The sequence below is a fragment of the Panthera uncia genome, chromosome A2 (assembly GCF_023721935.1).
Source record: "Panthera uncia isolate 11264 chromosome A2, Puncia_PCG_1.0, whole genome shotgun sequence".
NCBI classification, from domain to species: Eukaryota; Metazoa; Chordata; class Mammalia; order Carnivora; family Felidae; genus Panthera; species Panthera uncia.
The window spans coordinates 12,165,801-12,178,689 of record NC_064816.1 but is presented as its reverse complement, the minus strand read 5'-3'; the positions used below and the strand labels follow the sequence as shown (position 1 = coordinate 12,178,689).

At 50.9% G+C, this 12,889-nt stretch overlaps 1 protein-coding gene across 1 annotated transcript in view; it reads left to right on the top strand.

Annotated features, from left to right (window-relative positions):
* The window catches only part of UNC13A (unc-13 homolog A), a 39,138-nt gene that overhangs the window by 3,967 nt on the left and 22,282 nt on the right, over window positions 1-12,889 (top strand). The window contains exons 7-13 of the mRNA XM_049640197.1: window positions 527-642; window positions 1,687-1,850; window positions 2,249-2,399; window positions 2,716-2,784; window positions 3,102-3,191; window positions 3,410-3,544; window positions 11,971-12,098. Coding sequence (XP_049496154.1) covers window positions 527-642; window positions 1,687-1,850; window positions 2,249-2,399; window positions 2,716-2,784; window positions 3,102-3,191; window positions 3,410-3,544; window positions 11,971-12,098 — 853 coding nt within the window. The remainder of the gene's footprint in view (window positions 1-526; window positions 643-1,686; window positions 1,851-2,248; window positions 2,400-2,715; window positions 2,785-3,101; window positions 3,192-3,409; window positions 3,545-11,970; window positions 12,099-12,889) is intronic.

The following is a 12,889-nucleotide window of genomic DNA, read 5'->3' as shown; positions in this document are numbered from 1 at the left end:
ATGGGGGAGGAAGAGTCTTCTGTGAGGCCCAGTCTGATGGGGGAGGAAGGGTCTTCTGTGAGGCCCGGTCCGATGGGGGAGGAAGGGTCTTCTGTGAGGCCCAGTCTGATGGAGGCAGGAAGCAAAACCTGAGGATCCTAGTCTGAGGAGAGAGACGCAGACCCAGGAATCCTATCTAAGATGAGTGGATGCTGGGGATCTTGATCTGATAGGGGAGGCAGGGCTGGGGAGCCCAGTCTGGGAGAGAAGGAGGGCCTAGGGCTCCTGGTTAAAGAGAAGATGCAGACTCAGGAATTTAATCTGCGCAAGGAAGCAGGGTGTGGAATCCTAGTTTGAAGGAAGAGACGGGGCCTAGGGAGTTCTAGGCTACTGGGAGAGGCACAAGCCCAGAGAGAGCCGATCTGAGAAGACATACCTGGGTCTTAACTTCAGGGTCATGACTCCTGGCCTACCGTCATGCACACATTAGAATATCCCAGGCCTACACTGGGAAGGTCTGATGCAGAGGTCCCCTTCTGTTCTGCAGACAAGCGGACTGACAAATCCGCCGTATCAGGTGCCATCCGGCTACACATCAGCGTGGAGATCAAAGGCGAAGAAAAGGTGGCCCCCTACCATGTCCAGTACACTTGTCTACACGAGGTGAGGCCCAACGCCCCTCCCTGCCTTCGCAGCTCACTGTGATCTCCTCCCATCCCTGACCACCCCAGCTCCACCTTCCTGTTTCCAGCCACACCATTCATACTCTCTGGGCCTCAAAGACTATCCCCCATGCCATTCCTACTGCCTGGAAAACTCCTCCCTATCCATCCAACTTCAGGGCCCCCTCCTTTGGGAAGCCCTCCTTGACCTCCAGGCAGACTCTCGCTACCCAGCTCCAGGTGTTTCGCCCGTCCCAGACCTGAACAGGGGGCTCCTGGAGATGACTCAGTTTTTGAGTGAATAAATGATTGGTTGAACGGACACATACATAATGGGTGGATAAAAGGATGGGCGGATGGACAGATGTGTGGTTGAACTATCGAAAGTATAGATGAGTGGATCCGGGGCGGTTGCATAGGCGGCTTGGTGGAAAGATGGATGGTGGATGAATGGATGGATGGGTGGATAAATGGATGGGTAGATAAATAGATGATGGATGGTTGAAGGGGTGGATGGATGCATTGCTGGATAGACAGACTAAGTTGCGGGTAGATGTATGGGATGGACGGATGCGTGGTCGAATTATTAAAAGGGAGGATTCGCACATGGGGGAAGTTTTGGGTAGTTGAATGGGTTGGGTGGGTGGATGAGTGTATGAATGGTCAGGCAGACAGATGTTTAGATAGATGCTTGGACGGAAGGACAAACGGATAAATGTATGAAAGGATAGAGGAGTACATAGGTAGATTTTGGAGTATTTGGATTGATGGATGAGTGAGTAGACAAGTGGATGGATGGGTAGATGAGTGGATGGACAGACAGACGGATGGTTGTGTGGTTGAATTGTCACAAGGACAGATGAGTGGATTGGTGAATTTTTTTGGTAATTGCGAGAGTTGATGGGTGATGGGTGGATGACGGCGTAGATGAATAAATCAGTGAATAAACAAACGGATGGATGATGTAAGCTGCCTCCAGCCTGGGGTCTCCGACCCCTTGTGTCTCATTGCACTCTTCACGATGCCTTCTCCCTCTCGGTGGCAGAACCTGTTCCACTTCGTGACAGACGTGCAGAACAATGGGGTTGTGAAGATCCCAGATGCCAAGGGTGATGACGCCTGGAAGGTTTACTATGATGAGACAGCCCAGGAGATTGTGGATGAATTTGCCATGCGCTACGGCGTCGAGTCCATCTACCAAGCCATGACGTGAGGCTGCAGGCTGGGGCGGACTTGAGGGCAAGGTGCAGGAAACCGGGGTGAGGGGGTTCCCTAGCAGACACTGGCAGATCTGGGGTGGAAGGGTTTTTGAGAGAAGGAGCCAGAGAGGACGTGGGTGTGGTGGGCATCCTGTAATCCCCTGGAGGTTAGGAAAGTGCAGTTTCTGGCAGCTAAAGTGACAGGGTGAGGGTCAGAGTTAGAGGCACAGAGGTAGGGCAACCCAGAGAGGAGACCGAGAGAAACTTGGGAGACACAATCAGGCAGAGGGAACGGTTTGAGGGGTCAGAGGGAGTCCCTCACAGATGCTGTCTTGGAGGCATTCTGGGGGGAACACTGCCTGTCCTGGCTGGATGCCAAGCCCAATTCCTCCCACTCCCTCCCACCAGCCACTTTGCCTGCCTCTCCTCCAAGTACATGTGTCCCGGGGTGCCCGCCGTCATGAGCACCCTTCTCGCCAACATCAATGCCTACTACGCGCACACCACCGCCTCCACCAACGTGTCCGCCTCTGACCGCTTTGCTGCCTCCAACTTTGGGGTCAGTCCCGGGGACCGGGGCTGGGGGATGAGGGCGAGCCCAACCCTGTGTGGGTCGGACCCTGTGTGACTCCGTGGTCTCCAATCTGGACCTGACTTGCTCTGTGACTTTGCACCAGTCACTTGTCCTCTCTGAGCCTCAGTTTACCTCTCGTAGAATGGAAATGGATATTGTGAAGGCCCATTTCAATGATGGATGGGGTGCACTTAGTGTATAGTAAGCACTCAGCCTATATGGCAACCACCTCGACCCCCATGTCCCTGCTTCGACCCCCCATGTCCCTGCTTCTGTCCATCCTCCTCCTCTACCTCCTCAGAAAGAGCGCTTTGTCAAGCTTCTGGACCAGCTGCACAACTCCCTTCGGATCGACCTCTCCATGTATCGGGTGAGAAGTGCACCCATAATGACTTGCTTGCTCCTACACGTGTGTGCCTGGAAGGGAGAGCTCCCGGCAGGTGTGCACATGGGAGGACCCATCTTAACACGTGGAATGTGTTCCTTTGACATGTGTACACATAGATGGGCAGCACCTGCCCAACGTGCTTGGTGCATCCAACCAGCTCCCACCCTAGTTTCTTCAAGGTGTTCTCATGGACCCCCCCACCCACTTCCTGGAACTTGGGAGCTCTTGTATTTCCCCTAAAACACTCTACCCCGACCCAGCCTTCTTCATAATCCAACCTCTCTTCTCCCTCCCAACAGAATAACTTCCCAGCCAGCAGCCCAGAGAGACTCCAGGACCTCAAATCCACTGTGGACCTTCTCACCAGCATCACCTTCTTTCGGATGAAGGTAAGAAGGGGACCCGGTGCCATTAGCTCTCCAAGGGGCATTCTCCAGGACTCTTAGCTCCTAACCGAGTAACATTTCTCTTGGAGAAATGTGCCCTTTCTCAGTGACCCTCTGCTTTCATCCTGCTACATTTCCTTAAGCTCATAGCTACTTGTAGCCATTTCCTGCATACCTCCTGTCCCAGCTATGCCCACTCATGCCCGTCTCCCTCCCTCTAGGTGCAAGAACTCCAGAGCCCACCCCGAGCCAGCCAAGTGGTAAAAGATTGCGTGAAAGCCTGCCTCAACTCTACTTATGAGTACATCTTCAACAACTGTCATGAACTCTATAGCCGGGAATACCAGACAGATCCGGTGAGGACCCCAGATAAAGCAGAAAGGAATAGGGGATACCAACCAGGCCCTGACCAAGTTCCAGATCTTCCCCTTCTCAAGCGGTTTAACTGAGCCTCAGTATCTCCCTCTGTAAAATGAGGTCATAAACCCATATCTCAGGATTGAAGAGAAGATTTAATGAACTGCAACCTTTAGATAAAGTGTAGGTAAGTGCTTGGCAGCTGGTACACAATCGATGCTCAGTAAATTCAGTTTTAGCTAAATTTAGTTGAGTTAGGCATACAGTGTGCCTAGGATAGAATCACTGTTCTCACTGTTGAGTTGAATTGAATTTTTTGAGTAAAATTCAGTTTGGGCCGTTTCAAGTCAGTTTATTTGAGATCTTTTAATATGTGTTTATCTACACATATAATGTCCCAGGATTGTCAATAAGGTTTCAAGGAGCTCATGGCTTATTAGAAGGGAAAGATGTATACATCGGAAATTCACAACCTAGGATGATTAGCCCTGGGGTGGAGGAATTGCAAGAGTCTGTGGGAGCTAAGGTGACCCCTACCTCACCTTGGGCTTCTGATAGGAGATAAGATAAGCTGAATTTAGCCAGATTTTATTTCATTCCATTCATTTACAGTCCCTTGAGTTGAAATCAAGTCACTTTGAATTGAATTGGGTTGAGGTGCAGTGGATTAAATTGGGTTGAGTTTGGTTTAACTGTAAACTGTTCAAGCTTCATTTATTTCTTTTCAGGTGACTTAAAATTGCTCTTGGCTAATTAGTGAGCAGAACTGAGTGGGATTGTTATGCCCAGAATTCGTGATCCCCAAAGACCACTAGGGAGCCGAGTCCGATGCAAAAGCAAAGAGCCTTTATTCGAGCTAGCTCGAGCTCAATCCCCTACCTGCACCGACGCAGCGGTGAGATACCAGGGAGAGAGAGCGAGTTTCAAAAGCACAAAGGTTTTATAGGGGTCTAGGGGCAGTTGGTGAGGTAATGGCTGTGGCCTCAGCCGATTGGCTGGGGCAGGGTCGTGGCCTCAGCCGATTGGTTGGGGAAGGGTCGGAGTCCTGTTACGCAGGTCGCTGGGCGTGTTTTGATCAGAAAGTTTGAACGGGTGAGCGGGAGGTTACTCAAGGGGAGGAGGCGTAGTCTGAGGTTTCTGTGATTTTCCCGGAAAAGGGGTCATGTCGGGGACATAGTCACTCAAGGTGGAGAACACAGAACAAGATGGAGTCGGCCGGCGTAGGCCCGCCCTTTCATTCCCCCCTTGTCATGTAACTTACGGACCCAATCATGGGACCGGCTGCATTTATGGTGACAAGGGGAACAGAGTTTGGAGGTTTACGCTAAGTTCTGGGAAGCATGTGTCCCTGGGGTGGCTCTGGGAGGTCTAATTAAGTATTGTCCCTGAGCTGGTATCTATGATCTGCCAGGTGATGTTTTGGGGGGTGTGGGGACTCCCGGTAGCATGAGCAATGACAAGCAGAGTTAACAGAGTTACCAATATTAGGTGGGTTGAATGTGCTGTAGCTTGAGCTTGAGCGGGTTGTGTTGGTCCCGACTGATGGCCCATCGCGTGACGAAGTCCTTCTGGATCGAGGAGGGGTCCGCTGGCCGAACGTGGGTGTGATGGACCCAGGTCGCGATGCCGTCTACTTTGAGAGCGGTGGGGGTTGTCAGCACTACAATGTAGGGTCCCTTCCAGCGCGGCTCGAGAGTCTCTCGGTGGTGCCTCTTGACATAGACCCAGTCTCCCGGCTTGTACTGATGAGGAGTCGGGGTCGGGCCAGCCTCGTAGATGGCACGGAGGCGCGGCCAAATATCCTCGTGCGCCCTCTGGAGCCCTCTCAAGGAAAGAAAAAGTTCTTGATCTTTAAACTCTGCAAGAAGTTCAGCTCGAAGGCTGGGAATAACAGGGGGTGGCCTGCCAAACATGATCTCGTAGGGAGTAAAACCCAGAGTGTAAGGAGTGTTTCTAACCCGGTAAAGGGCGTACGGTAGGAGAGTCACCCAGTCCCCGCCAGTCTCCATGGTTAATTTGGTAAGGGTCTCTTTTAGGGTTCTATTCATTCTTTCTACCTGTCCTGAGCTCTGGGGCCTATAAGCACAATGTAATTTCCAGTTTGCCCCCACCGCCTTGGCTACTGCCTGTGTTACCTGAGAGATAAAAGCTGGTCCATTGTCTGATCCTACCATGGCAGGAAAACCATACCTGGGTAAGAAGTCTTCTAGTAGCTTCTTAGCCACTGTCTGAGCCGTTTCATGCTTGGTTGGGTATGCCTCCACCCAGCCAGAGAAGGTGTCTGTAAATACTAAAAGATATTTATAACCATACTTTCCTGGTTTGACTTCAGTGAAGTCGACTTCCCATTGGGCTCCCAGTCTGGTGCCTCTGAGCCTGGTTCCTTTTTTATTTGATGTGGCTTTCGCGTTGGTGAGTTGGCAGGTCTTGCAGGCAGATACAACTTGCTCTATTTTGGTGTCCTGTTGGTGAATCTTGATTCCGGCATGTCGGATTAAGTCTTTTAATTTTCGGGCCCCCATGTGAGTAGACCGATGCATGTGCTCTAATATTGAGACTCCGAGCCGGTCTGGCAGCACGAGCTCCTTGTTAGGTGTATACCACCATCCCTTTATCTCCTGGGCCATGGGGAGTTTCTTGATCCGCTGTAACTCCTCCTGGGAGTATTTGGGCTGGTCTGGTAAAACTGGGTCTCCCGGGTCTGGTAGTTGTATGGTCATGGTGGGGACTGGAGTAAGGGCTACTGCCTTGGCTGCCTGGTCAGCCTTTCGATTACCTCTAGCTACTGGGTTATCAGCTTTTTGGTGCCCTTGGCAGTGGATAATGGCTAGCTTGGCAGGAAGCCATAAGGCCGTAAGCAGGTTAAGTATCTCCTGCTTATTTTTTATAGTCCGTCCTTCTGCCGTCAGTAACCCCCTCTCCTGATAAATTGCCCCATGAATATGAGCTGTGGCAAATGCATAACGGCTGTCTGTGTAGATGTTAAGCCGTTTTCCAGCTCCCAGCATCAGCGCCTTGGTGAGGGCTATGAGCTCCGCTCGCTGGGCTGACGTTCCGGAGGGTAGAGCCTCCGCCCATACGGTGTCCGTTTCGGTGACCACCGCTGCACCCGCATACCTGTGTCCATCTCGCACAAAGCTGCTGCCATCAGTGAACCAAGTAGCCTCGGCATCGGGGAGGGGCTGGTCGGTCAGGTCCATCCGGAATCCATGTACTTGTTCCAGGATTCCCGCACAGTCATGTAGTGGAGCACCTAGGTCAGGGTCGGGCAGCAGGGTTGCAGGATTGAGGGCTGCACTGGGGTGGAACCGCACTCATGGAGGGTTGAGTAGGAGGCTCTGGTAATGAGTCATACGTGTATTGCTCATCCATCTATCAGGAGGCTGTTTCAGGACCCCTTCAATGGCGTGTGGGGTCGTGATCCAGATCTCCTGTCCTAGGGTCAGTTTGTCTGCATCCTTGACTAGGAGTGCTGTCGCCGCAATAATTCTTAGGCATGGCGGCCAGCCGGCAGCCACTGGGTCTAGTTTCTTAGACAGGTAAGCCACTGGGCGGTTCCAGGGGCCTAAGGCTTGAGTTAGAACCCCTTTTGCTATTCCCTTACGTTCGTCTACAAAGAGGTGGAAGGGTTTCGTAATGTCTGGTAGGCCCAGGGCTGGGGCACTTAGGAGGGCCTTTTTTAACCGATTAAAGGAAATTTCTTCTTTTTCAGTCCATTTAAATGTTTTCCCCTCTTTGGTAGCTTCATATAGGGGCCTGGCGATCTCAGCAAAACCTGGAACCCAGAGGCGGCAGTAGCCGGCTGATCCTAGGAATTCCCTCACTTCTCTTCGGGAGGTGGGAGTAGGGATCTTTAGGACAGTTTCTTTTCTGGCATCTGATAACCGCCGCTGTCCGCCCTCCAGGATATATCCCAGGTAACTTACCCTCTCCCTGCATATCTGAGCCTTCTTCGCGGATGCCCGGTACCCTAAAGCCCCCAGGGTAGCCAGCAGGTCCTGGGTCCCTCGCTCACAGTCTTTGGCCGTGTCGGCAGCAATCAGGATGTCATCTACGTACTGTAGGAGGGTGAGGCCAGGGTGCTCCCTTCTGTACTCACCCAGGTCCTTGTGTAGTGCCTCGTCGAAGATGGTGGGTGAATTTTTGAATCCCTGAGGTAGCCGTGTCCAGGTGAGTTGCCCACTGTAGCCCTCCTCCGGATCATGCCACTCGAAGGCGAACAGGGGTTGACTCTGGGGTGCCAGCGGCAGACTGAAGAAGGCGTCCTTTAAATCTAGTACAGTATACCAGACCCTGGAGGGCGCCAAGGAGCTCAAGAGAGTATATGGGTTGGGAACAGTTGGGTGTATGTCCGCGACCCTCTTATTTACTTCCCGGAGGTCTTGTACCGGTCGGTAGTCATTTGTGTGAGGCTTTTTGACCGGCAGTAAGGGGGTGTTCCAGGCAGACTGGCAAGGAACTAGTACCTCTAGGCTTCGTAGTCTCCGGATGTGTGGCTGGATCCCCTTCCGGGCCTCCTGTGACATGGGGTATTGTTTGATCCTTACCGGACTCTCTCCTGGCTTGAGCTCTACCAGGACTGGGGTCCTATGAGCGGCTAGTCCCATCCCCCCCCCCAGTCTCTGCCCAAACCGAGGGGAATTCTTGTAGCCATCTGTCTATATTATCCTCTCTCGGGAGCGCCTCCTGGTGGAGGAGGTATTCATCCTCCAGTTTCATGGTCAGTACCTGGATGGGGTGGCCCTTGCCATCGGTGACCTGAGGCCCCCCTTGTCTGAAAGTTATCTGAGCTCCAATCTTGGTCAGTAAGTCCCGTCCTAACAGCGGGTAGGGGCATTCTGGTATTACCATAAAGGAGTGGGATACCCGGCCCGTTCCCAAATCTACTGTTCTTCGGGTAGTCCATGAATACTGGCTCATACCAGTTGCCCCTTGTACCCAGGACTTCTTGCTGGCTAGTTTTCCTTGTGGGGTGCGGAGGACCGAATGTTGTGCTCCGGTGTCGACAAGGAAGTCAACAGGGGTCCCCTCCACTTTAAGAGTTACCCTGGGTTCGGGGAGAGGGTCCGAACCCCGACTCCCCTAATCACTTAGTTCATCTAGCTCTAGGACTTTTACTCGGTCAGTCTTGCTTCCTTTCCCGCCGGCCCTTTTCAGACAATCTCGGGCCCAATGCCCTATCTCCTTGCAGTATGCGCACTGATCCTTCTGCAGCCTCTGCTTCCCCCCCTTGGTGGTTCTTTTACCTTTTCTTGCGTCGTCTGCCAGCTGCCGGAGACGGCGGTCTCGTTCCTCAGGGGAGTCAGCAGTGGTAGCTAGTAGTATTCTGGCCAGGTCTCGAGTCTGCTTACTGCTGGCAGCCGCCATGGCGCGAGCCTGCTTGTCCTCAGGAAGCTCCCGGTTATTATATACCTTTTCGGCTACCACCAGTAAGTCCTGCAGACTTTTTTCTCCTAGTCTATCTATTTTCTGTAATTTTCTCCTAATGTCTATGGCCGATTGGTTTACAAAGGCCATGATAACAGCTGCCTTGCTTTCTGGAGCCTCTGGATCCATGGGGGTATAGGTACGGAATGCCTCCATGATCCGTTCTAAAAAGGCAGCCGGAGATTCATCTTTTCCCTGTTGTACATTTCCTACCTTGGCCAAATTGGTTGGCTTTCTAGCAGCCATTCGGAGACCCCCCATTAGAGTCTGGCGGTAGACCCGGAGCCTCTCCTTACCTTCTGCCGTGTTGAAATCCCACTGGGGCCGAGTTAAGGGGAAGGAGGCATCTATCTGAGCCTGGTTGGTGGTGGGACTCCCGTCTGTGCCCGGAACTAGTTTTCGGGCCTCGTTGACGATTCTTTCTCTTTCTTCAGTCGTGAACAGGACCTGCAAAAGCTGCTGGCAATCGTCCCACGTGGGCTGATGGGTAAAAAGAACAGAGTCTAATAAATCAATAAGCCCTGCCGGTTTCTCGGAAAACTTAGGATTCTGAGCTTTCCAATTGTAGAGGTCACTAGTGGCGAAAGGCCAATAATGATGGGGCTGATTCCCCTCCGCGTCTGGGGGTCCGGTGGCTCGCAGGGGCAGAATAGTGGAGTCGGCGGCGGAGGCGGATTGCTCCCTCTGAGCCCTTTGTCTGGTGAAGGGCGGGCTTCCCACTGGAGCGTTTCCGCCTCCCGCTCTCGGAACAGCGTCTGCCTCCCCCGGAGGGGGAGGATGGTGTTCTTCCAGCATCCTAGAGGGTTTATACGAGGGAGGAAAAATTAATTCTTCTTCAGTACCCCCCTGTAAGACAGGGTAGAGGGGTGCTGAAGGCTGGATAAGACTTTTCTTCTTCTTTGTCCCCTGCAAAGCAAGAATGGGTTTTGACTCCGGAGGGAGCGGGGCTAGGAAGGGCTTAAGCCAAGAGGGTGGGTCTTCCACAAGGTCCTGCCAAGTGATAATGTAAGGGAGCTGAGCAAGATGGCCCGTCTTAGGCTGAGAGATGATACTCTTGACTCGGTGGATGGTAGGGAGGTCGAAGGTCCCCTCTGGTGGCCATCCGACATTGAAAGTTGGCCACTCGCTAGAACAAAAAAACTGCCACCGACCCTTTCGGACTTCCACACTGAGGTTGTTAGCTCTTCCCCTCACATCCTTAAAGTGATCAATCATAATACTTAGAGGAGTAGTCTGAGTCTGTCCCATAACGTCCGTCCAATAAGTCCACAGAACAAAACAGAGAAACACAAAAACAGACAAACAGAGGGCCCCTAGAAAATCTTCCAACTCCATGGAAGCAAAACTGAAAGCTAGCTTAGACATTTGAGGGGATTCCACGTCCCTCCAAAACCGATGAGGGGATTCCACGTCCCTCCAAAACCGATGAGGGGATTCCACGTCCCTCCAAAGACGACGGCCTCACGCCGACCAGCGGGAGCGACCCGCCTCGTCTCAGACCTTTGAGGGGATTCCACGTCCCTCCAGAAGGGAGAATCGGAACGTCTTCCGAAACTCTCGGCCCGTGGTCCTCCAGTGCGTCCACTTAGACTGCGTCGGGCACTACCAGAACTCCAGAAGTGAGCTCACACAGAAAAGACAGAACAAACAGACAGACACTAACCGTGGCCAGTCAGGCTCTCCGGGTCGGGGGTCCCTCGGGGGTCTTGGGGATCCCGGACGAGCCCCCAAATGTTATGCCCAGAATTCGTGATCCCCAAAGACCACTAGGGAGCCGAGTCCAATGCAAAAGCAAAGAGCCTTTATTCGAGCTAGCTCGAGCTCAATCCCCTACCTGCACCAACGCAGCGGTGAGATACCAGGGAGAGAGAGCGAGTTTCAAAAGCACAAAGGTTTTATAGGGGTCTAGGGGCAGTTGGTGAGGTAATGGCTGTGGCCTCAGCCGATTGGCTGGGGCAGGGTCGTGGCCTCAGCCGATTGGTTGGGGAAGGGTCGGAGTCCTGTTACGCAGGTCGCTGGGCGTGTTTTGATCAGAAAGTTTGAACGGGTGAGCGGGAGGTTACTCAAGGGGAGGAGGCGCAGTCTGAGGTTTCTGTGATTTTCCCGGAAAAGGGGTCATGTCGGGGACATAGTCACTCAAGGTGGAGAACACAGAACAAGATGGAGTCGGCCGGCATAGGCCCGCCCTTTCAGGATTAAGCTGAGTTTCCTTGAGCAAAAATTCATTTTTTTTCTATTCAGTTGAACTGAAGTTATTCTCGACTGGGTTGAGTTGACTTGAGTTAGGATACGCTGGATTGTTGCCTTGGGTATAGTTGAGTTCAAATGAGTTGGGTTGAGTTGGGTTTGTTTCAGTTGAATTTAGCTGCGTCCATTTTCATTGACTGACTACAGTTAGATTGAGCTGGCCTGAGGATATTAGGTTGAGTTGAGTAGGTAGAGTTGGATTGGGATGACTTGGTTGAGTTGAATTAGATTAATTTAGGTTGGGTTGAGTTCAAGTCTATTTATTTCCATTATTTTGACTTAGGATGATGTTGCTCTTGGACGAGTTGATTAGGTTCAATCCAATTGAATTCATTTGAGTTTAATTCAATCCAGTTAAGTTTAATTCCACTCCACTCAGTGTAATTGGCCCAAGTTCAGTTTCACTGAATTAACTCTGAGAACCTCCATCTGTTAAGCTAAGTGGGCCTGATTGGCATTCATTTCAGTTCCATTTGGTTTCATGGGCTTCAGGTTTTTTCAACTAAATTCAGTTCTATTCAATTTTATGAGTTGAGTCTAATTAAGCTTTGTTGAGCTGCAGGGACATGAGCTCTGTTTAGACCAGTTTACAAGAGTTCAGTTCCTTTTCATGCAGTTTTCCCACTTGAACCACACACTATTAACAGGGCCCCTTCCTCACTAACCTCCTACCCCTCAATAATGAACTAACTGAGGCACCCACCCCCTAGACCCCTCTGGCCAATCTCTCCATTGCCCCTTCCAGGCTAAGAAAGGAGAAGTTCCCCCAGAGGAACAGGGACCCAGCATCAAGAACCTTGACTTCTGGTCCAAGCTGATCACTCTCATAGTGTCCATCATTGAGGAAGACAAGAATTCGTACACTCCCTGCCTCAACCAGTGAGTTGTGCATCCGTGCAGTTAATTATCTGCAGGTGTATGTTTATAGTGTGTGTGTGTGTGTGTGTGTGTGTACACAACTTTGTGTCTTATGTGTAAAGGTGATCATGTCTAATTACACATAAAATGATGTGTATGTGGAGGCAACTGTAGGTATGGTTGTGCCTGAATGAAATATGGCATAATTTATAAACAGTAACATAAAACTGTGTGTTTGTATACAATCACTGGTATAATCGGATATGTATTTTGTACATGTTGATTTGTGTGAATAAAAATGTGTACATATGTATATGATAGTGTAGGCTCGTAAATAACAATAAGCAGTGTTGTTCAAGTATTTAATGTGTGTTAAATACTCTACCAAATGTTTTACATTTAAATTGCATTATACCTTGTGTGTGGATGTAATTCTGTGTATAGTTGTGGCCTATGGGTTTAAATGTGTATTGTATATATGCATACAATTGTGGAGTGCACTTCAATATACAATATTGTATATTGTGTAATTGTGTGTGAATATGTACACAGTTTTATATGGATTTATGTATCTGTAGAGTTTTCATCTATGTTAGCTGAATGAACTGTTGTGTCTTATTTATCCCTGAGTGCTAGAGGGGCTCTTAACTCTGGTGTGCCAGTATCTCTTGGTTAGTTAGATATTCAGTTAAGATCAGGGATTTGGGATTGATGGACTGAAAGGTGGATGGATGTATGGGAAGATGGATGGAGATATCTATGACTGAATGGATGGATAGCTGATTGGATGGAGAGATGGATGGCTGTATGGA